The 25,548-nt window shown below is 40.1% G+C and overlaps 1 protein-coding gene across 7 annotated transcripts in view; it reads left to right on the plus strand.

Moving 5' to 3' along the window:
- The window catches only part of LOC127618427 (centrosomal protein of 89 kDa-like), a 99,224-nt gene extending 84,158 nt beyond the window's left edge, over positions 1-15,066 (plus strand). For 4 of the 7 annotated variants that reach the window (XM_052090864.1, XM_052090867.1, XM_052090871.1 and 1 more), the window contains 2 exons: positions 21-190; positions 14,159-15,066. In XM_052090864.1, coding sequence (XP_051946824.1) covers positions 21-190; positions 14,159-14,471 — 483 coding nt within the window. In that variant the 3' untranslated portion in view covers positions 14,472-15,066. Of the gene's footprint in view, positions 1-20; positions 191-302; positions 458-14,158 lie in introns of all 7 variants that reach the window. The other 3 variants (XR_007967431.1, XR_007967430.1, XR_007967432.1) reach the window with 3 other exon arrangements.
- Positions 15,067-25,548: the final 10,482 nt, after the last annotated feature.

Consider the following 25,548-nt stretch of genomic DNA (forward strand, 5'->3'; position numbering starts at 1 on the left):
CTCTCTCACCGTTGCTCTAGGTGTACAAGCAGCAGGCAACAGCAAATGTGTGTGCGCTGGGTCGCCGTCTGCACGAGCAGGAGGAGGACTTTACGGGGAAAGCAGCGAGTTATCAGCGAGAAATCCAGCACCTGCAGAGCCAACTCAAAGACAGACAGGAACAACTGCATGGAGCTCTGCAGCAGAAGAGGTGATCTTCTCTCTCTCTCTCTCTCTCTCTCTCTCTCTCTCTCTCTCTCTCTCTCTCACACACACACACACACACGCACAAATACAGATGCTCTTGCTCTCTGTGTGAATAGGGGGATGCAGCAGAAGAGGTGAAAGCAGTAGTGGAGCAGCTGTCACAGAAACACAGACCAATGACAGACAGCAAAGAGAGTGAGAGGAGGGGCTCTAAACAAGCAGGCACAGCTGTAGTCTCATCTGTCTAAATGTTCCATGCACTCTACTACTGGTGCAATTTCATAATTACGTTTACTTATCTCACATTTCTCTTTTGGTCCATGTGTCCATGAACTGTAAATTCTTGCAGTTTGTTTTTACAATGGGGTTTCTAAGACAGGTATTCCAATTGGAATTGGTTAGAAACACATTATTCTAAATATCATGTTTTTTACTAAATTATTTTAAATTAAATAAACCAACAATTGGCACATCTTAAGGGCCGTTCAGAATGAATGTATTTTTTTGCGTCTGTCTGTGCTCTTTTGTAATTTTTGTACGTTAGTAAAGATGTGATAGACCAGGGCTATTCAACTTCATCTGCAAATGGGCCAGATGGAAAATAATCTTCTGTGTCACAACCTCGGTCTGACAGCCCTCTCCTTTCTGTTGTCTGTCATTGTTTTTGACTGCCATGTGCTATTCTGACCCTGCCCACTTTTTTCCCCTTGCCACACCTCCTTTTTTAGTCCATGTCAAGTTGATTGTCTGCACCTGTCCCTCATGTGTCTCCCTTTATATATTGTGCCTTCTTCCCTCTTGTGTTTGTCAAATCGTCTTGTGAAGTTGGTTTTGTTTGTAAGGTTTGTTAAGTCTGTCAGTTCCTGTTTATATCCTGGTCCTGTTTACGGTCAGTCCTTGTTACTTTGTTCTTGTTTACATTAATCTGTTTTCTCTCCCCGTGACAGTTTTATGTTAATTTTTGTTTCCTATTTTTAATTAAGTTTCGTGTTCACTTATTCCTGCGATTGGGTCCTCTTTTCTGCTAGCATTTGTGACAGAACGATTCGACCAAGATGGGCCTTTTAATCTCTGTCAGGGGAACCAGTTGGTGAGGGAGTATTCACTGGCATTTCTAGCATTGACCTTGGGTTTGGGCTTTAACCAGGAATGCCTCATTGATCTTTTTGTGGCAGGCCTGGTTGAGCCCATCAAGTCTTGTATTCCTGTTGGGGGTGAGACCATAAAATTGGCTTTAAAGTGTGATTATTTTATCTCAGGCTGTGTTTCGGTAGGCTTTCTCTCTTCATCCCAGCCCGAGGACAGCGATACCCCCTCACCAATGGTTGGTGCTGCAGTCGCTCTTCCCATCACTCAGAGGAGGACGGAGCTCCACACCTTAGCCCGCAGCTGCCCACCAGGAGGCATCCGAACGCTCCCGCTGCTGACTGCCAGGAAGCAGCGGCATTGCCGACCACCAGGATGCGGCAGTCGTTTCCACTGCCTACCACCAGGAGGCAGTGGCCATTTCCGCGGCAGTGCCTCTGACCATCCGAGGAGGAGGAGGAGGAGGAGGAGGAGAAGAAGAACAAGGGCCCCTGCTCCTCATTTGCTGCTAGTGATCACGGCCACACAGTCCATTCCCCCATCATTGCCAATGCTCACGGCCATAGAGGTTGTTCCCCAGTTGCTGCCAGCAGGAGCTCTTACGGAGACCGTTCCCCAGCCTGATCACTCCCCAGCAGCCACCGCTCTGCCTGCCCCAGTCCCAAGCAGCTGCCGCCGCTCCTTCTGTCCAATCCCCAGTGGCCACCGCTCTACTTGTCCAGTCCCCAGCGGCCACTGCTCCATCTGTATTGTTCCCAGCAGCCACTGATCTGCCTACCCAGTCCCCAGCGGCCACCGCTCCTCCTGTCCCCTAAGACCGCTCAGTCTGTTCAACTCCCTGCGGGTTCCACTTACCCAGTCCAGTACCCAGCAGTCACTGCCCCATCTGAACATGTCCTGTCCCCTGTGGCTGCTCGGCCTGACCCCGTCCTGTCCCCAGCGACTACAGATGAGTCTGCCCAGCCCTGTGAGTTCCTTGCCCAATCTGGCCAGCCCTCTGCAGTCCTCACTCAGCCCTGGCCTCCCTATACATCCAGTTCTCCGGCTTCTCCTCCAGATCCGCCATGGCCTTCTGTTCCACCTAAAACCTGTCCCAGATCATCCCCCTTTTCTCCCCCACTCACCCTCTCTGGTCATCTGTCCCTCGGCCTGGCCCATTCATTTCCCTGGGTCTTCCCCACCCACACCCTCCTTGATATGCTTTCTGCCCTCCTGGTCCTCTTCCTGCTCCCTGGGCCAGTCCATCGGCCCTGTCTGGTGTGGATGCCAAGAGGCGTCCATTGGGTACTGTCACGACCTCGGTCTGACAGCCCTTTCCTTTCTGTTATCTGTCAGTGTATTTGTCTTGTTTTGTGTTTTTGTCTGCCATGCGCTCTTCTAACCCTGCCTGCTTGTTTCCCCTTGTTTAGTCCTTGTCAGGTTGATTGTCAGTTCCTGTTTGTCAGTTCACTCATTCCTGCGACTAGGTGCTCCTTTCTGCTAGCATTCGTGATATTCGGGGCATGTGGATCATGGTAGGATATGTTGGCCAGCTGAGGACAGACACATTGTCACACACAAACACACACTCTAAAGCTCAGATCTGCTCTTCTCTCTGGAATGCTCACTTTATCCTCACAAACTATGACACACATTATTCTTGTTCAGAATTTGTGCCATGTCCAACTCAACTCTGCTCTACTTCTCGCAGTGTACTTGCCCATTAAGCTCTCAGAGTTGCTCTCTCTCTGTGCTCAACCCCACATCAAAGCTAATTTTTAAGTTACCTTTCCAAGCCTGAGTGTGTAAGTGAGGTTTTAAAATGTCAGCTTTGATAGATCACTAAAATGCTTTTTCTTCAGAAGGGATGTTTGTGTTTTTATGTTTGCCAGTTTATGAGATTGTTTGTAGAGAATTTTAAAGAGAAATGAAAGTTCCTTTATTGATATTCATTATTTACGTGTATATAGTATAATGCGCTGTTCACCCATCTGCTCCATCCACTTTATCTGTTTGTTTTGAATGTCACTGAAATGTCATCTGTGACCCCAAACTCCATGAATGAAGGGATTGTTGTTCAGGAACAGATGTGTGATTCTTTGTGGTGATTCACCAAACTCACCAAATTATTCTAATTTAATAAACTTTACATGTACATGTGCTCTGTCAAGCATGTGCTTACTTTTTTAATTATTTTTCAAAGGCTCATAAGAGTTATTTCTTTGGGAATCAGGATACAGTGGCAGCGCTGTATGTTGTGCCTTGTAGATTCAAATGAAGCAGATCATAAGAGTTTGTTTGTTTGCTGAAAATCACAACAGGAAACACGGTTTTTTTATGCAACTGCGAAAAAATGCATGTTTACGAAAAGTTTAATAAACAGAAAGTTATGAAAATCATATGGTTCTGGTATGGTTTTAAAAATGGGATCGGGTTCCAATAAGAACCGGTTATCGGTTTCTTACCCTATTGTTAAGTGAAGAAGTTCCAGAAATGTAAGCGCAGCGTAGTTCTAGCGTGAAGACTAGCAGCTGTGCATCACATCATTAGCGGGTTAACTCCCAGCCAATCACATGTAAGCTGTCGCATTATAAGTCTGCTCACAATCTATTACATTGCTGTTTCAGTGTGCTAACAGGGCAACCTCCACCACCACCAGTTGAGTCCCGTTCTGCACGGGGGTAGGCTCCTTGCCCCTGCCTCCTATCTCCGGCAGAATATAATGGTTCCGAGTACAAATTCTTCGGACCGCCAGACGGGGCCTACGCCAAAGAGAGACAATACCTTTCTGTTTTATATCCATCAAATAAATGTCATCTTAAAATTTCACTCAAGTATGTGAGTCTTCCTGATAGAAATATCTATGACAGTAAGATATAATATTAGTGCTGTAAGTCGATTAAGATTTTTTTAATCACAGATTTTTAAAGTGCTGAAATTTGACACTATATACAGTATACTTCTTTCCCTGTCAAAATGCATTTATTTCCATCATAAGAAAGAAAACAAAAAAAGATTAAACAATATAATGCTACATTAACATTTTCCAAACAAAGTCTTCCATAGTATAAAAATGGAAATGTCCTAAAATATCACCAATTCAAGGAACATTAAACGTTTCCCAAAGTCTAAGTGGGAGTTTGACTAATTAAGAGAACTAGTCCCCACAAAGGTTATTTTAATTGCAATGGGCTTTAAATCTCTTAAACTCTCATTCTCCACGATATTAATCTGCTGGTAGACTGTGGCTATTCGCTTTCCTACATCATGAATCATGAAGCAGTGTTCATGATTGGCATCAGAGCACCAACACCACCATCAATCGCCACTTTGAACTCCACATGAAAAGCGCTTGCAGACAAAATCATCTCATTCTGTACCTTTAGGTGCTTGTGAGGTATTGAAAATGTGCCTTACTTAGTCTGAAAAATACTTTATTTCTGTCACAACTCCCATCTGGGCTTGTTTTGTACATCAAATAGTGTTAAGAGATCCATTCTCCATCATTTTATCACACACGCTAAATCATTGCTGTGTAAGTGTTGTGAAGTGTACATCAGCGTTATGACTCTGGGGGGGACACATTGCAAAGGACGTATCGCCCTTCCAACCAGAGTTTATGATGGTTTATGCTGTATTAACTGTAAATGCATTAATCGTGATTAAGAAAAATTTATGTGTAAAACATTTTAGATTAATCGCATGCATTGACATGTTAATTCTGACAGCTCTATATAATATTGATCATTATAAATAAGGACTTTCAATCAAACCTCTTCAGTCAAAGTCTCGTCATGGGACCTTTTTTGCATGAAAATTTGACCGACTCACATATTGCTCCTCTCACAAGCCTCTTAAATGTTTGTATCCCCCAGGATACCAAAAACTTTTTAGGGTCAACAAGAAAAGCAACAGCAATTTCAATTTAATTTCAGATATATCAAAGTAATCTTATTTTCTTAGAATTTCTCACAAAACATGTGTAGTTAGCAGGGCAGTATGTGGGTTATTGAAAGGAAAAAACAGTGTAAGCCCTCAGTCAGGCTACATGGCTTTTGAGATGCAGAGAGGTGTAAACTATGACAAATCTTTCCTGCTTGCATTGGTTCTGCAGGCTTCTGAAACATTAGCTTCCAATCATAAAGAGATTAGTGTGTGTGCTCTGAGATTATTTTTCTTTTTTTAAGAAAGAGAGATAAAAAGCTTGGGTATATTCTCAAATGTCAAAGTCAGAAAAGGAGAGAGAATGTGAAAGAGAAGACAAAAGAAGAGAAAGTGATGTAGATTTATGAACATATGTAAATAATACATGTGCGCTTTGTCAAATTAAATAGTCTTCTCCTTTGTATAATTATGAGCAAATGATGTATCCTTGGTGTCATTTATTGCATAATTCATTTGCTGAGTACTAGACATCCCAGCAGTGTTGAATGACAACTCTTTGTGGCAGCAGTGCTGTGCTGCGGGTTAGGGGTATAGTGGTAAACTGAATCCAAGGCATTGCACATAGAGTGCTGTCACCCTTTCTCATTTCTCAAACATGTCTCTTGCGCTGTCCTAATGTTTTGCTCCCCCTCACTGTTAATGCCTATACTTCTCCCTTCAGTGAAGTTTACATCTGTCTTTCTCCATATACCTGTCTTTTTTCTTTCTGAACATCTGTCACTGTTGTTTTGCAGTTAGTATGCATAGGGGACAGGCTCTCACATGACTAAAGCTCTCAGCTGTTTTGTACTTTGTTCTGTTTTGTATCACTCTGTGGAGTATACTGATAAGACTGCCTTGGGAACAATGGAAAAAATGTCAGATTTACAAATTATTGCCTGCAAAAAGGGGCTAGTTGTTCTTCCATTGTGCAATCGTTTTTTGCAGAAGAGGACACTTTGAATTACAGCTGTGGTTTAATTGTTCTTGTGGCATTGGATGAAAGGGGGTACAATTTGTGGATCTGAAACAACAGAGAGAAAGAGCACATTTAGAGATATATTATTGTTGTGTTTGTTCTCTATTTTCATAGTAGTGTGTTGAAGAATTCATGTAAACATGGTTTTCTTGTTTTATTATTTGAACTTATATGATGATTTTAGTATAGCTGACAGCTCAAATTGCAAAAATAAATGCATAAATGCACACACACACATAAACTCTCTTTTTGTGATTAGTGGACACATAATGCATCAATGTATTTATTTATTTTATTTTTTGTTTAAGAAACTCACGCAACGCAAACATCATTCAAAAACACACGCAAATACTTGAGTAACGACTAGCAACCATAAAGACACTTTTGATTGAATTAATGACCCGTGGCCCTCTGACCGTAGCATGCGTAATGACTCTCAAGTTTCTCTGGGTACAGATGGGTTGTGACATGTTGAAACACTATTTTAGCCGCAAGTCATTCTGAGTGAGCTGAGACCTGTGTTCTGGTGCTTGAATTACATGCTATGTGTTGCTCTGCATCGCCTCAGGTCAGAAAAGGTGCTGATTTATTTTTCACATAGCTGCAGTTGAAGATACTTGACTTAAATGTGTCTGTCACACACAGATAATGTCTACTGTCTTGATGCTGTACATAACATTCAGAGCACATCCTTCTTTCACAATCTGTAACGTGTGAGCATAGGTTTGTATTCATGTGTGTGTGCATATACATTATTGACCCATGTGTTGATCAGTTTTAGTGGTGTAATCGTCCTTCATTAAGTGAAATCAGTTACACACCACTATTGAATTACATAAGGGCTTGGTGTGTGTGTGTGTGTGTGTGTGTGTGTGTGTGTATGTGTGTGTGTGTGTTTATTGGATTAATGGTGCTGAGTGGCCATTTGTGCAGCCTAATTTAATGCAAGCTTTGTAATATACAGAAGCAATGCAAACAGATGAGGCTATAAAATGTACAACATATACAAACATATTGTTGATGAGGGTCCGATATTATCTAGTGCTCAGGGCTAAAATGCAAACAAAAGTGATAAAAAATGGCTCAAATAAGTTTTCCAGTATTTTAAATATTTCATGTTATTTTATTCTAGACCATCTAGTTTTGGATATAGTAACTCTGTAGACACTAGTGATTTAACACTCCCAGTAACGTTAAAAACGTTAAATAACAATTCTATCAAAATCTATGACGGTAGACAGTAGAGAGCTGTATAATCTTTCATAGGGACCAGCTAGTTACAGTATATAAAATGTATACTAATTGATTTATTGTTATATCTTGTGCATTATTTACATCTACTTTTGAACGCATGTTCTGTTACTCCTTGTATGCTGCAATAGATAATTAATCAAATTTAAATCGTGACATGTCCTAGTGTGATTTATTAAACCGCTAAAGGCTGCAATCTTACTGTGGACAAGCTGCATACTTTAAATAAATCCGACTGCTCATCCACTAGAAACTCCACAGATATTGAGAATCATTCATGTTGTATGAGATGTCAGAGCAGAGCACAAATCTACTGTGAACCATGCAGCACATGTAAGATGTATATTTATTTAATTAAAATCACAGCATTTATGCTTTAATCTCAGCTCAGCTTTATTTCACATTTAAAACAACAGAGTTGAACAAATTGCTTCACAGTAATACAATTATAGCATAACATTTAAAAATGACCACATACACAAACACCAGTAATCTAAAATACAAACACTTCAAAACTGTGTCCTACATTTAATTTGTCATAATCAAATGCCAGTGTAAAGAGATGAGATTTCAGCCATGAAGCGAACTGTCTGGAAAAGTGAAGCATCCGGCAAAAAACACGTCATAATAAAAGCACTATTCAAAATAAAATCTAGATGCCTGAAATTGAAGAAATGTAATAAAAATATATTACAACTGTATAGTAAAATGTAATATTCACTGTAATAATAATAATTAATAAAAATATAAAAAAAAAAAAGACAGCTGTTGAATAAAAGTATGGTTAAAAAAAAATGCAATGACATGTTAAAAAGTTCTATTTTCACTTTTTAAAAGTTTTAAGAATGTATCATTTTGATGATAAAATTAAATTAAACTTTTAAAAAAATTCTGGAAAGTTCTGGAAAATAATAATTATTAAACAATAAGTATTAAAATAATTATTAAATAATAAAAAATAGCTAAACTGGTGTGTTCAATAGCACATTATAATATAAGCATTTTTTGCTGTGGTATCGAAACTGGTTCTGAAATTTTGGTACTGTGACAACATTAAGGTTAACATGTCCAAACTCTGACATCAGTCATTCATCATTGAATCACAGCTTGGTTGACCTGTAAGGGCAGCATATTGATGTTACAGGGATTACATACAGTACATGACATCATTCAAAGTGGCTGTTGCACATAGTGACGCAGCAGAATGTACCACAACCTCATTAGCCGAATTACTATTGCTCACATGTACAAACCAAAGTCCCAGTGCAGTGTTCACAAAGTATTTTCCCAGTACTCTCGCTCTCATTCCTTTTTTAATTTCTTTTTGGAGACTTTGATGCTTAAACCAGCCCGGTCAATGCTCGTCTTTCATCTCTTGACGTTCACCACTCAGACGTGTCACTCATGCCCTTCTCTTTTGGCAACTGGGTCATGTGAACGAGAGCGAAAGCAAATACTACCAATCGATCAGAGGGTGAGAGAATGCCCTGCAAAAAGCATTATGTGAATGATTACTTATTTCCGTCTTCTTATTGTCAAGAAGGATGGTATTATAGCAGAAAACCCCAGTAAACAGTTAGAACGTTTACATGCACAGTTTTAATCAAGCTAGAGCAGGTTTTTTACTTAATTAAGCTACAGTCTGTCAAAGTATACATTACACAATACGTAATAAAATATTTGAAGCAAGGATGCTGAGTGCTTTTGAAGCATGAGCACAACGCAGAGACCAACAGTGGTCCTGTTAATGTGTACAGTATGCATGCTGGATGAAGCTGAGCTACGACTACATTATTGAGGTCTGTTAGTCCGACTATGCAAAAATTTATGTACAATTTCAGTCCGATTAAATTGTTTACATGACATTTTAAAAAGACAACATATTGTTTTAGGCCAACTGAAATCAAACTTTTAGTGCACATAAACGTAAATCGGATGATCCAAATATCCATACTTCCCTACTATACAGTATACAGTATGTCCAAATCCTCAGTATTCATAAAACAGTAAGTGAGAAATACCCAGATTAACTGCTATTTTCGGTGAGATTCTAAAGTGTGGATCGAGTGGACACTTTACGATCCCATAATCCTTCGGGAGCTGAGAAGACGGTAATTTCAAAATGCTAGATTTTAGGTGACCGCAAGTTGAATGGCTCTTTTTAACTATATATTTACCAAGAAAGTTGTTCCTTGTGTGATGGTGCTTGTTTACCAAAACCCGAGTCCATTTTTTCCACTGTTGTTGTTGTTATTACGTCATACTGTATGTTCGGGTCATGTGTCAACACCAACATCCACAGATGAAGTATGTCCAGTATTTATTCATACTACTCATATGCATACCTAAAGAACATACTGTTTGACCAGCTGAGAAGTTTATCCTTGATCAAATACAGTACATACTCTGACAGTACCTGATTTTGGACTCAGGGTTTGTCTTAATTTCTGACTGGCCATTGTGTGTGCACTGATCGGAGCCTAAAGCCAAGTGCACACTACACAACTTACAGTCGGCGCCATGCGATTAAGGCCCCGTTTCGCCTGGCATTAAAATGCTTTTTGGGTGATCCGATCACACGTAGTCAGCCTTAAATACAGGCCTGTATATGTCCCAGCAACAGTGAGGAGCCGCTCCTTATCTTTTAATCAACCGCTGTGCTAAAACAAGAGTTTAAACTTTGCAGATTACGAGCAGCTTTAAATTGTCTTTGTAAAAATTTAAATTAAATTGTAAAAAGTGGATACAGATACTAACACGAGAGCTTCATGGATCTTTTTTAGTGTGTCTGATATCAAAACAGATGAGATGCACACCTGAAGCTCCTTTAATGCAGGTAATCCACTAAAATAATGGAAAATTCTGCTTGACATGTTGCGTTTGTAATTATATTTAAATTTCAACAGCATCTGGGAGAAACAGCACACCGTTTTTTCGTGCTTTCTTTGTATTTTCTGACTTTGTTGCACTTTATTATCATGCAGCAACACACTAACACAGTGCTTTGATGTATGTCATCATAAAATTAGAGACCCTCCCCTCCAAATTTGAACACAAGTGGTCACAGGGGATGCATTTAAGTGACCAGGTTTAAACAGCGATGTGTCTCATCTGACCACATGTGAATGGATCACCCGAAACGCATCGTAATACCAGGTGGAAACGGGGCCAAACAGTCAAATGTTTTGTGTTGTTTTGGTTTGCACACTACATGACTGATCGCAGACTGGTGTTTCAACTACACTACCATTTGCCACCTACTGAGGCACCGTGTACACCTGGTAATAAGATATGTTTTGGATGATCCGATCACAAGTTTAATAACGGGACACATCACTGTTACATCTTGTCATCTCTTTTGATCACTTGTGTTCAGATTTCGAGGGGAAGTCTCTGATTTCATAAGGACATACATCAATCATTACATCTGTGTATTACTGAACATAAAAATAATAAAGAGTAAAAAAGAAAAAGAAGAGAAAGTGCAAAAAACAAGTGCACTTTTTCTCTTAATTATTTGCAAACATGACTAATTTTAGTGCAGTATCTGTAACTGAGCTTCAGATGTGTGTTCTCATATCTGTGTTCCTGCATGTTGGTATTAGACACACTGAAGAATTCCATGAAGTTCTTGTATGTGTACATTTATTCGGGGTTTTTATTTTCATTTTCAGATCGGGTGGTTATTTCCCTTTAAATCTACACATAACCTGCAAAGTTTAAACTCTTGATTCATTAGGCTGTGCTCTGCTGCTGTGACACTGAGCCCAATGTCTGAATGTAATTGAAGTGGACAAATCTCAAAACCATTTGGAACCTGTTACAGCTGTCGGAGGGCGGGGCTGGGTCGTGATTCTACACACCCGGTCCCTTATCAGGCTCATCAAGCCTCCGAGAGGGATAAATGCCGACTGCGGAGGTGTCACGAAATGCAGACAACGAAGGTTGAGGATCCAAATGCAGTACTTTTATTATTATTACAAACACATAGGAAAACCCACAATGGGGAAATAAACTTGAACAGAGAACTTCGGGCAGGGAAAAACACACCAGGCTAACAACATTCATGAACATACAAACAGAGACTGAACAAACAGACAGGGTTTAAATACAAGAATGTGGGACAAAGGGGCCAATGAACAAACAGGACTCAAACAAGATAACAAGATGATCGACAGAAACCAAAGGCAAACAAATGAGAGCAGGTGCAAACAATGGACGAAAGCTAACAAGGAGACAGTGGAGCTACAAAAGGGCCAAAAGTGAAAACTAAGGAGTACAAAAGTGACAAAAATGGTAAACAAAAGGGCAATGGTGGAACAAGACAGGGTATACATAACAGGAGGATTGTGCGGGAGAGAGAGATCGTTTGCGGACATGTCCGTCATGTGTGTGTTTGTGTCTTTTGTTTATGTTAACAATTAAAATATTATTTATATTACCAAGCCGGTTCTTGCCTCCTCCTATCCATTGAACAGCTTTACATTGATGTAATCTGATTACCTAATTTATAGGTAATGAAATCAAAACATATTCATGTAATCCATAAAATAGCAACTGTAATCTGATTAAACACATTTTAACATTTTATTTGAAGCACTTGATTTTTGTTATCTGAAGATGTAAAGCAGAATACAGTAAGTGCAGAATAGTGGAGAAGGATTTTTAAAAAATATGGTTATATTTGTTTATATAAGTTAATCCATGATGTATCATAACTAACAATGACTAATATTTTAAAATGGCATTTATTCATCTTTGTTGTTCATTGTTATTTAAGGTTAGTTCATATTGCATTACCTAATGTTAACATATACAAATTTTATTGAAAAATGTATTAGTAAATGTTTAAATTATCATTAACCTACATTAACAAATGCTGTTAAAGTATTGTTCATTGTTATTCATGTTAACAAATGTAGTAAAATATTACCTTTCAGTATTATAAGACTATGAGTTACCTGTAAGTGTTCCCAGAAGAGTTGTATCTTCAGATTTGGTTTGGATAATTGCAAAGGATTCTGCTGTTTGGTGAAGCCTGAACCGTGTACCAATTTGGTTTGAATTTACACACATTAACAACATGTTGCATTCAGTGTTTCTGAGGTAAGTGGTGTCTGGGGTGGTGAGAGAGGTGATGAGTTTGAGTTAGTCAGTTTGACACTTAATGAGTTGGCCAAAGATGAATGTGCAGTGTATTGACGCAGGCAGACATGGGAGTGGATAGCAGCTTATAAACCCATGATAATAGCACAGACCAGCATCCCACTAAGTAAAGGTCATTTACAAAGATGACTCGTCACTTTCCACACAGTGGGAGAGAAAGAGAGATATGAAGCTTCTCACAAACCGTGTGTGTGTGTGTGTTTGTGTGTGGAGGCGATGCTGTGCATTAACAGATGGTCCAGCTAATTGATCTGTCATTACGACAGCTTATACCCCTCCAGATAGAACATCAAGCCACTCAGTTATCCACCTTTTTGTCTTTTTCTGTTCATGTTTGTGTCTCAGAACATTTGCAGTTAATACCTGTTATTATTGCACAGCTGAGCCCTCAAAAGCACTATGCGAATCCATTGCCATTGACTGCAGGGTACAAATGACTGATCAGAGATTTGTGTTTGTGCATGTGCCAATGTGTATTTTGAATGTTTTGATACTTGCTGAGTGTTGAGCTCCAAGACAGCTGAAGTGTACTTGATGATTTTGAACATGTAATTCTTTAATAGCTAAAACAAAAAATCTGACAAGAACAAGATACCATTGGGGTCTGTTCACACGGAACATATTTTTATGACATCCGTCTGTGCTGTTTTTAGTTGTTTTCCTACGTAAACATGTGCTAGATGGACATCTTTGACCACTGTGCCACAAATCAGGAGCGCCATGTCTTTTAGACACTGTGTCAAGTTAAAAGTTCTGTAACTTTTAAAAATGTGTCTTGAGACACCTGTATTCTGTCATCATGATCACATGGGTAGTCAGCATGTTGTTTCCGAGAGTTCCTGTATTAGGATCAGCCATGAGATGCTGACTCACTGGCAAGCTCCATCCCCAATCAGACATTTTTGCATCAGCTCCACCATGTTTACCTTCCCCTATGGTGTGACCGTAAGACCCGGGTTTGGATCCCATGTTAAGAAAACAGGAAGTAATCACTTTCGTATAATCATTAATGAGCGCAATTCGGAGGATGCATTTTTCCCTCTAACATTACATTTTTGCTTCACTGATGGTTAGGTTTAGGATGGAGGTTCAGTTTATAAAATATGCATTCCTCTTCACTGTATTACAGCTTGTACGTCTGAAAACAAATTGCATCGTAACTCGCTTTTGGCTCCCGTCCATGGACATGGAGCTCACACGTGCCTAAATGGCCAACAATACTTGCCGCTTTGGCCACTGGGGGCAGTGTTTCGAATTTTGTTTAGCATGGACTGATATTACCTAAAGAAAAGTCAACCTACTATTTCTGGTTTCACTGTGAGATCAGTCTGATTCTGTTCCAATTGTTTGTGCTGCTTATGTCTTTTTTTTTTAATGCAAGAACACATTACGTCTGAACGGCCACTTACAAGACACTCCCTTTTAGGGCAGAAATAATTTAAGCAAGTACATGATTTGCACAATACTTGCTAACATGTACTGCATTCACATACTTGCACAGAGTATGATTCACCCTTTAAAAAGCTTAAATGTGTAATGAAAGCCTACTTATTCTGGTCTCTCTCTCTATCTCTTTGTCTTTCTCAGAGAGGTGGAAGGTGAATTAGAGGTGGTTTGGGAGGCAGCTACAAGGGAGAGTCAGCGGTTAAGAGAGGTTGTGCTGGGAAGCAGCTTGATGAGTCCAGCCACCATGGCTCCAGTCCTACGGAGCACTTCTGGCCATTCTCCTGCAAGGTCCCCTAATGTCGAAGATAATTTGACCAGTACGATCCCACCTCCCTTCACCTCTAGGCAGAACCATCCTTTACTCCACAGCCCCATGTTTGAGTCTGACTCTGACCAGCAACAAAATCCCTCTTCTGATGAGAGTGAGAAAAGCGGTTGGGGCTTGTTATCCTAATTCGTCCATATCCTCGATAAGTGTTTTGAGTTCATTAATTAATTTACCTGAATGCTTAATGTATTTTCATGGACAGTGCATGAACATATAAATACACTTATTTTCTCTTTACTATGAAAAATGTGCTTTGATGTTTTTTTATCCACAGAACATGTATAACAGTCTTCTCAGTGTAAATTAGAGGTTGCTAATAATTATTATTCTGTTGAATAGGATAATGTTACAGGTTTTTTTTTTTTCAGTTGCCAAACTCCTCATTTCAGAAAGGTTTTGTGACAGCACAGTGGTTGCACAGTATAGCACAGGAAATTCTATTGCACAAGCCACATGATGAATGATAGACCAACTCTCTCTCTCGCTCGCTCGTTTTCCTAGATGAAGTTCTAGCACAAAAGAATGCACCCTGTAGGATGATTTCCCTCATACTGTACTGTTCTTTAAGGACAAAGTAGGTGACACAGTGTTCCATAAAAAAAAACTAAAAAGAATTCCATTCCTATTTGTAATTTTGCAAATAAAAATACATTGAAAAATGTAAAAAGTCTTTTACTTTTTTACATGTCCTTTTATGCCACTATGCATTCTATGATGACAATTATTCCATAAAATAAATTTATGTTTTTGAATATGTTTTCTATCATTATTTGGTTTTAAGCAACATCTTAACAAAAAACTCTGATATTACCCTCTTCTTTAGGAGAGAAATAATAATTCCACTAAGGCCATTGTAATACCTAATTGGATCAAATAAAGTTTGTGTTTGATTAATGGAGCATAATTAGGGCAGTACAGTATTTGTCTCCATGATGGTCTGTTTGAATGAGTGCTCACATACTGTAATTAAAGGTAGATTAGGGCAGTGGTTCCCAACTCTGTTCCTGGAGGCCAAACAACACTGCACATTGGAAAATGCATTCTATGCAAATGCAGACTTGACTGATGATTTGAGTTTTTATTTGGTTCAAAAGATCCATTAAATATCATTTTACATTTGTAAAAACACCTTTACACTCCAGCAAATCACCGTAAGAGCTGAATGGTTAAACAAAAATACAAAACTACACATTCAATTTCTGTCCAGTAAACTATATGGCTGTGTTACATTACAATATTATTAACATCCACATTTTAATAACAAACCAGATGTTTTACATGTTAATGGCATGAAACATCACAAAATGTTTTATGTTATTATGAATCACTTCTCAGTTTTTAATCTTAATCTTTTTCATCAGATGAAATTCCTTGTAAATATCAAGTGCAACAATATTTCACAAAATTACAGATTTTAAATAGATTTTTTTAACTGATATTGGTGAAGGAACAGACTTCTTTCTGGTGACATATGTAGGACTTCTCAAATCATTTAGTCTGCTTAAACCCTGTCCCTTTCTTATAAATACCACAACCTTGCATAGAGTTGAACAAAGTGTCAATCATATGTTGGTGAAGTTGGCAAGGTGTATTTTCGTCTGTTTTTATTCAAAACTATCATTCCTTAACTCAAACTTTCTTGGTTATGGGTCAGCTGGCTTGAATTTACATTTCGAATGAGGAGGAATTCGTGAATTTGCAGTTGTGTTCGAGACATTTGAATACGTCAACATATGGAAATCAGTTGCAACTTCCATTCTCTTTCAAGCATAATTTTGGTGTCTCACTATGGGATATGCCCCTTCCGCATATTCCTAGAAGTTCTATTACATTACGGCAGGACTTATTGTCTGGCAGAAGTGAAACTTGTGTCTGGAGGAGGCTATACTTTCAAGTATAAAAGGGTTGACACAGCGTCATTATATTATTAAAAAAACCTCTTCTCACTTCACTTCAGAAGCTTGGATTACCATTCAGTCATCTACTGGTCTCCACATTGGTCGCTGCTTAATCATGTCGGAACAGAGTTTCTGTGTCAATATACAGGCCATCATGCTGTTTTCTATTTTTTCCTACAATCTGGACTCTAGCTCATTGAGGAATTCCTTAGCTCTCCAGCTAAATGGCTGCAGCAATGCAGAGTACTTTGGCTTGCTTGGGGGATTCTTTGCGACTTTGCTCTTGCGGGAATAAAATTTCATGCAGGGACATAAACCAGGCCTGCTCTGCATGTCTTTGGTAGAAAGCATTGATTGACTATCCCGGATCATGTGAGCACTGTGCACGCTTCACCATGAAGAGCCTTTGGTGCAGACTAGCACGCCAAGCTAGTCTGTTGGGCCAGAATCCCCTCGTATGAGCTAGCCCTGCTTTGGCTACCACCCCACAGGTATCCATTCCTGTAGAGCTGCCAACCATGGAAGCTTTGACCTGGGGTGATATATGCGTCCATTTGCCATCCATGCTCAGTACGGATGAGAAGCTTTGCAGCTCTGTCTACCCAGAAATACACAGACTGAACCCCTCCACCACCTTGGCAAACTTTCACTGAAGTCATGGCTCGTCCACCTCTTAGCTATCGCAATCCTATATGGCAGAGGCCACATGTGAGTGCAGTGGGTCAGAGTGGAGTTCCAGAGCAATAGAGTGTTTGGCCTAGGAAGAACTATTCGCCTGCTGCAGTTCAGATGGAGCAGCCAGCTCCTCATTCCAATCAGGGAGTGAGTAAGAAGAAGAAGGCACCCTAAAGGTTCTTTCCACAGCCCCTGTATGTTGGCTCCCACCATTCAGTGCTTCAGTGTTCAGGATGGAATGAGTTATGGAGTTCCCAATTGTTCTGTGTGGCAAATAGAGGCCCGGGCAAGGGGATGCAGAGCAGTGAAGAGGATGAGAGATGGTGCAGTGGTGCACATCCACCCACTTGTCGCAAGCACTTTACACTCTCAAAATTCAATAATGTTTTCACTGCCCCCCCCCCAAAAAAAAATTTTGCTAATCAAAATCCCCCAAAAAGTGTTGAAAAACACATTAACAGAACTCCCTTAGTGGTGGTGAAACTCTGGTAAACTCTGTCCGAGTGCTAAGTGTTCATGCATGCGCAGTGCAGAGCCCGAGCTTGTTCACGTCTCAGCCACAAGATCGTGCCAGAGTGCTATATATAAGCAATTGTGAGCGTGTACAAAGTCCCTCTGGTAATGAGGACAATACAGTTCAGGTACAGACTGCAATTTGTTGCCCTCCCACCCGCAATTCAGAGGGAAATCACTCTCATGTATGGGGGGCATCAGTTCATGTTCTTCAAGAGGAAATTTCCTCCTTGCTGATCAAGAAAGCAACAAGAGTGGTTCCACGCGAGCAAAGTCAGAGCGGCTTTTATTCAAGATACTTCCTCGTTCCACAGAAGGGAACTCTGGCTGTCCGTCCCATATTAGATGTACAAGCACTGAACAAGTATCTAAGAAAGTACAAGTTCAGAATATTCACTCATTCAACACTCCTGAAACTGGTGTGCCCAGGTTCACTTCCATTGATCTGAAGGATGCATATTTTCACATAAAAATATACCCACCCCACAGGAAATTCCTGAGCTTTGCATTTCAGGGGGTGATGTATGAATATTTAGTTCAACCTTTTGGCCTGGCTCTCAGCCCAAGGGTCTTTGTCAAATGGAAGCAGCTCTAACCCCATTCAGAGAAAGAGGAATTTGTCTCATTACATAAATAGATGATTGGCTCGTGACAGCTCAATCAGAGCACATACTGAGAGAGAGCACACTGCGATGCTTATAGAGCATCTTCAAACTGGGTTTAATATTAAACTCTGAGAAGAGTGTTTTAATCCCCACACAGTCAATTATGTATCTAGGGTTGTCACTGGACTTGGTGACATTCAGATTGCGACTGTCAGAGGAGAGAGTAATACAATTTAAAATGGCTCAATGTTTCCATTCGCACATGCCTCAGACATGGGGTAAATGGCCTCAGCTCTGATAGTCATTCCACCAGGCCGATTATTAATGAGAAAGTTTCATGCTGGGTAGCCTCTTTGAGATTGAACCCTTTACCTCAGAGGAGAGTGAGGTTGACATCGATACCAGTGCTGGCATTGCACCATTATATACACAAATCCTTTTTTATTCAAGGGGTCCCCATGGGTGTTGTTCAGGCCATAAACGTCATTATGACGGACACTTCATTGTCCGGTTGGGAGGGCACTCATGAAGGCAGAATAATAAATGGGAGATGGGGTCGACATCTGACCAATCACCAAATAAGTTATCTGGAAATGCTGGCAAGTTTCTTAACCCTGAAGCATTTTCTCCCTTTATTGGAAGGGCATCATTTTCTTTTGAGAACAGACAACACTACAGTGGTAACGTATATAAACTGACAAGAAGGACTCAGATTGGTCCTTCTGCACCCACTGGCATGCAAACTGGTTCTGTGGGGCAATGCCTACAGGTGAAACTCGAAAAATTAGAATATCGTGCAAAAGTTCATTAATTTCAGTAATTCAACTTAAAAGGTGAAACTAATATATTATATAGACTCATTACAAGCAAAGTAAGATATTTCAAGCCTTTATTTGATATAATTTTGATGATTATGGCTTACAGCTTATGAAACCCCAAATTCACAATCTCAGAAAATTTGAATATTGTGAAAGGTTCAGTATTGTAGGCTCAAAGTGTCACACTCTAATCAGCTAAACACCTGCAAAGGGTTCCTGAGCCTTTAAATGGTCTCTCAGTCTGGTTCAGTTGAATTCACAATCATGGGGAAGACTGCTGACCTGACAGTTGTGCAGAAAACCATCATTGACACCCTCCACAAGGAGGGAAAGCCTCAAAAGGTAATTGCAAAAGAAGTTGGATGTTCTCAAAGTGCTGTATCAAAGCACATTAATAGAAAGTTAAGTGGAAGGGAAAAGTGTGGAAGACAAAGGTGCACAAGCAGCAGGGATGACCGTAGCCTGGAGAGGATTGTCAGGAAAAGGCCATTCAAATGTGTGGGGAGCTTCACAAGGAGTGGACTGAGGCTGGAGTTACTGCATCAAGAGCCACCACACACAGACGGGTCCTGGACATGGGCTTCAAATGTCAAACGTCTTACCTGGGCTAAAGAAAAAAAGAACTGGTCTGTTGCTCAGTGGTCCAAAGTCCTCTTTTCTGATGAGAGCAAATTTTGCATCTCATTTGGAAACCAAGGTCCCAGAGTCTGGAGGAAGAATGGAGAGGCACACAATCCAAGATGCTTGAAGTCCAGTGTGAAGTTTCCACAGTCTGTGTTGGTTTGGGGAGCCATGTCATCAGCTGGTGTTGGTCCACTGTGCTTTATTAAGTCCAGAGTCAACGCAGCCGTCTACTGGGACATTTTAGAGCACTTCATGCTTCCTTCAGCATTCAAGCTTTATGGAGATGCTGACTTCATTTTCCAGCAGGACTTGGCACCTACCCACACTGCCAAAAGTACCAAAACCTGGTTCAATGACCATGGTATTACTGTGCTTGATTGGCCAGCAAACTCGCCTGACCTGAACCCCATAGAGAATCTATGGGGCATTGCCAAGAGAAAGATGAGAGACATGAGACCAAACAGTGCAGAAGAGCTGAAGGCCGCTATTGAAGCATCTTGGTCTTCCATAACACCTCAGCAGTGCCACAGGCTGATAGCATCCATGCCACGCTGCATTGAGGCAGTAATTAATGCAAAAGGGGCCCAAACCAAGTACTGAGTACATATGCATGATTATACTTTTCAGAGGGCCCACATTTCTGTATTTAAAATCCTTTTTTTTATTGATTTCATGTAATATTCTAATTTTCTGAGATTCTGAATTTGGGGTTTTCATAAGCTGTAAGCCATAATCATCAAAATTATATCAAATAAAGGCTTGAAATATCTTACTTTGCTTGTAATGAGTCTATATAATATATTAGTTTCACCTTTTAAGTTGAATTACTGAAATTAATGAACTTTTGCACGATATTCTAATTTTTCGAGTTTCACCTGTATTTCTTATCCCTGAGAGCGATGCACGTACAGGGTGTTATGCATCGGGGTGCGGATTTGCTTTCGAGGGGCAATCCTCTATATAGGGAGTGGAGACTGAACATAGTGGTCGAGCAGATTTGGAGCTGGTTCGGCAGGGCAAAAGTGGATCTGTTCGCGTCTCAAGAGAATGCTGCTCAGTGCCCTCTGAACTTTTCTCTAAAGGATCAGAGCGCACCACTGGGAATAGATGCGCTGGTGCATGAATGGTCTTGCATTCTCCTTTATGCCTTCCCTCCGATAGTTTTGATATCTCCAACCCTCTCGAGAGTGAACGAGAAGTGATTAAGAATGACATTAATTGCCCTGCACTGGCCAGGGAAGTATTGGCTTGCGGAGATCATACACATGCTATATGAACAGCCGTAGCCTTTTCCGCTGCAGTGAAACCTGTTGTCGCAGACACGGGGGGAGAATTTCCATCCTCATCCAGAGCACCTAGCCCATGAGTGGTTCAATTTGAATGCAACTGGGTTGCCCCATAGTGTTATTAGGACAATACAGAATGCTAGAGCATTGTCTACTAGATCTTTGTAAGGGTGTAAATGGGCCGTGTTTGAGCGTTGGTGCGCAGATAAACACGAGATTCCCTATCAATGCTCAGTGGTGGTTATACTATCATTTCTACAAGAATTGATAGATAAGGGGGAAGCGTTCTCAACCATAAAAGTGTTTCTGGATGCAATATCAGCATGTCAAATAGACTTTGATGGTAACACAGTAGGGCAGCATCCTTTAGTGTGCCGCTTTATGAAGGGTGCACGTCGCACTCTACCAGTTTCTAAACCACTTTCTTCCACATGGGATTTAGCGATGGTGCTTGATGCTATTTCAGGGCCTCCATTTGAGCCTTTGGACAAAGTTTATTTTAAGATCTTGTCATTCAAGGCAGCACTATTGTTAGCACTGGCTTCAGCGAAACGAGTCCAGACATTATGAAAAGATGTTGAAGGATAACTTTGTCACCATTTAACCATTGCTTTTGGAGCAACACTGGTCGTAGAAAGTAATGTTTTTCTAATATGCATGTTGTTGCACTTACAATCTAAAAAGTCTACTTCTATCATCAAGCAAGGAGGTTATTCCTTTAGCGATGAGTATTGTAGCGAGGATTTAATAAGATGAAGCTTAATTGATATGCCATTAATCACCCTTGAAATCTCAATACGAGTGACATTAACATTGTTATCATTTATACATTTTTCATGACTAATTGGATTCCCGCTACTCTCAATGAAGTTTGAGATAAAAATAATTTTCTTCTCTGCACACATTTTATTAAATATGGTCCTGTTTCTATGCAAAATATACTGATTGTTCCATACAATACATCTATGAGGTGAAAATTTTTCAGGGCCAGGACTTTCGTTTAAAGGAGTTTTGGATAATGTATCTTCTAATGATAAGGCACTTTCACAAATATTTGAGATATGCGGACAGATTCTGGGTATAAACTGATCAACTCTGCTGAAACATGTTTCACACCATGCATAAATGAAAGATGAGGAATTAAGTTTTTGATAAAAGTTGGAAATATATGTGTAAAACTTTCCAACAAGAATGATGCGAGAAGAAAGTTCTTCAAGCTCAAGGTGAGACTTTTAATGTACACACTACCCAAATACACAGTTCTTTACACAAATATTTAAACTCTCAGGATATATCATATTAAGGAACACAGCAGGCTTCCATGTGTCAGACTCTCTGTCAAAGGTTCTGTGGGTGCCACTTTTATGCCGCTCTCCCCGTGCTCACTGAAATTAGAGACAGGTGTTAGGTATAATTTAGCTCAGGTGTAAGCGCCCTTACCGCTTTCCTCTCCCGGACTGGCGCTTGACCACGCCCCCGCTGCCACAATATGAATTTATAATTTTATTGTCAGAAGTAAGGATGTTATTTATATTAAAAAAAAATGATAATTTTAAAAAAATAACTGGATTGTTTTACCATATTCGAGCGATTTGGCTCTTGGTCTTATAAAGGCTCCTCTCGCTTTTTCTATATACAGTTTGACAAGATTCTCTTGTAGAACATAAATCTTAATTTTCATTAAGTAGCGGTTTTCTGAGAAGATTATTTATTTCACTCAATATGTCTTTATGAATGAAAGTTTTCTTTTTAGACTGTTCTTGACCATATTTAATTGAAAAGCTTTTACACTCATTTTTTTTAACAATTCCCATTTTAAAGATACATATATATCAGTCATATCTTTGTTTTTTTATGATATCTTGTATTGCTACACAATAAGGGCTTTGGTCTAAAAAAGGAACAATTAAGTTTCCAATAACCAGAATTTAAATGTTTTGCTGTGGGAGGGCGGGGCCGGATCGTGAAGCAGCACATCCAGCCCCTTATCAGGATAATCAAGCCTCTGAGGGGGATAAAGGCTGACCGATGACGGCAGTGCGAGAGAGAGATTTATGGACAGCTGCGACCGGGGTAGAGGCGAGAACATGTCAGTGAATTCTGCTTGCAACTTGGCTAGCTCTGTGAGCAGCGATAGTAAGAGGTGGTCTACACACAGGACCAGGTTGAACTGATTAGTTTTGAGCGTCACCTCTAGCCCGAGCTCCGCCCTCTCAGGAACTACCGTCTCCAAGCTTTAAGGAGACTGAAGTGGTAAACTTCACGTGCCCCATCTGTCCTTTCACTTCACCTCGTAATTGAGATGTCCAACTCGCTGTGTGACCTCAAAGGGCCCTTGCCACTTTGTGAGTAATTTAAAGCTTGAGGTGGGCAGCAACGCAAGCACTTTAACTCCCGGTGCGAATTCCCATAGTCGAATGCCCGTCACACAGCTGGCTTTGATGTCCCTGTGTTAAATGACCCAAAGTGTGGAATCTCCTCCCAAGTTTTCGTTATTGTTGTTGGTTTTTCCTGACAAACAGCTGCTTCTCACTCTACTTCTTATTGTTGTTTTATTGGTTTGCATTTCCCCAGGCTTATCAGGACTAAAATTTTCCAATAGGGCTGGGTGTTCAGCTCCCCTGTCGTTTCATAGAATAGTCCAATGGCTGAACGTGTCAAGTTTGCCGCGCTGTCAGCGGAGGCTCGTGGTGCGGTGACAGGCGAAAGTATAAATGAGGCTTTACAGAAACAATGCAGTATGTTTCTTGGTGACAGAGACTTTGCTATCAGTACATTATGGAATATACATTTGATAATTTAACAGAGAGAGAGGCGCGCAGCTCTGCAGGTACAGGTCACTTGTTTCCTTCCAAAGGCCTAGAGGACTGAGGTTCAGACAGCAGAGACAAATGATGAGGACTTCCTATAACATTGCTGCTCTCTGTGTTCATTCACAATAAGTGAAAATAACTCCCTCTCTCACTTCTTCAGTACCACAGACTTATGAAGGAGGAATACAACAGCACAAATACAATTATCATAATATTGCCTATTCAATACCAGTGTTTGCCTATTCTCCATTGGAACTAATGGAAGAAAATCAATGCTGCCATCTGTTGGACATCTTAAATACATCAACAAGGGGTTTAATTGTTTGTGGAAGAAATGTCATTCAGCCTCATGGGTACAAAAATACCTTTAAAAACATAGAACAGCAAATCAAATATATACAGTAAAATGCTGTTTTTGACAAATGCAGACCTGGTGAATATGCAAAGTGCTGTTAAAAAGAGCTGTTCCACATCTATAGATGGATGAATCATTGAACCAGCAGAAAACACACATTGTGGCATAGATATAACGGTGCGTTACATACTCAAGCACTCCTGCTGAAAGCCCATGATTCAAGAACTTGTGGCCTGGTGAATGATCCCTTTAAAATGTATTTACTGCCTCAAAGCATGCTTAATTAAATAAATAATTTGCAATTGTTTATTTTATAATAAGGAGTGAGTGGTCAAATTGAAAGTCAAGTGATCTGAGATGCCCCTGTGTTTTATAACACTATGGATGTATAACGCCAGTGAGTGTCAGGTTAATTGTTAGCTCGGCCTCAGACCAGTGAGGAATCTGTGCTTTGCCTTCATACGTGGAGATTTAAATCTGTGTTTGGGATTGCCAAAAGAAGTGGACCCAATCTAAAGGTAAACAATCATACAAAGTACACCTTCTAAATACTAATATAGTTTTATATAAATATAAGGGTGACAGCCATTACTTTAATTATGCATCCTTGGAAGTTCCTTGTTGAGTACATTTTGTGAAAACTGAATGGAAAATGAAAAATGTGGGCTAAATAATGTTTACTTGGCTTTACTTGCCTACTTGCTGTGATGTACTTTGCTCATTGTCCTACTAATAAAGCGTAATATCGCCTGACTGTGTTAAAACACTGTTGTTTTAGTGTTTATAAAATTACGTTTTAAACAATGCGTAGCTAATATTTTCTTGACAATAAAAGAAAAGTTCTTTTAAAAGGGTTGTGAAATGCTCTTCCCTGAGGTCCAATAAAAATGCTGTAAAGTTGTTGTTTTTTGCACCAAAACGGTCATAATTTAGTAATATATGATAGTTGTCCACTCTTTCTCTGGCCTTCTGTCTGAACCGCTTGGTTTTGGCCTAAGCGCCTCCTAAAAACTTCAACGTCCCACCGTTCTGATTGGCTGAAATTGTGCAGCCCCTTGAATTCAGCCATATTTGAAACTCAATCTGAAGAGAATGAACAATCTCCACAACATTATAAAGCTAAAGTTCATGGTTTATACGTAATGGACATCCAACACATTGCATCTTAATATATTAAATCTCCAGCACAACTGTTAACACTCACATCCTGTCTGCACCAGACACAAACAGTCACGTTGCGTCGAGAGCAATAGAACCCATTATAATCAGTGATGCTGTTTACCATGGAAGCATCCGTTGCTTCACGTTGTGGTGACAATAAACAGATGTTCCGTTCCATTTTGCGCTGACGTTACTTCTGCCAACAAAACGAATAAACAGTTTGTGTCGATGTGCCTGGTGTAGACAGCCTCAAGCCATTGCATCGCAACACGTCAACGGATGCGCCAGGGGTAAAAGCGTAGGGGAAAAAACGGGCAGAGAAATATGTATCAAGCATTAAAAGACATCTGTCTATGAATGTTTAAATACAAACAGAATTTAAAATAGTCCAGATGGGTCCCATTTGGTGTTCAGTAGCCATTGTTTGTCCTTCTCTCTCAGTTTACAATCTGAAG

Source organism: Xyrauchen texanus, chromosome 2, assembly GCF_025860055.1.
Source record: "Xyrauchen texanus isolate HMW12.3.18 chromosome 2, RBS_HiC_50CHRs, whole genome shotgun sequence".
In the NCBI taxonomy this organism is placed as follows: domain Eukaryota; kingdom Metazoa; phylum Chordata; class Actinopteri; order Cypriniformes; family Catostomidae; genus Xyrauchen; species Xyrauchen texanus.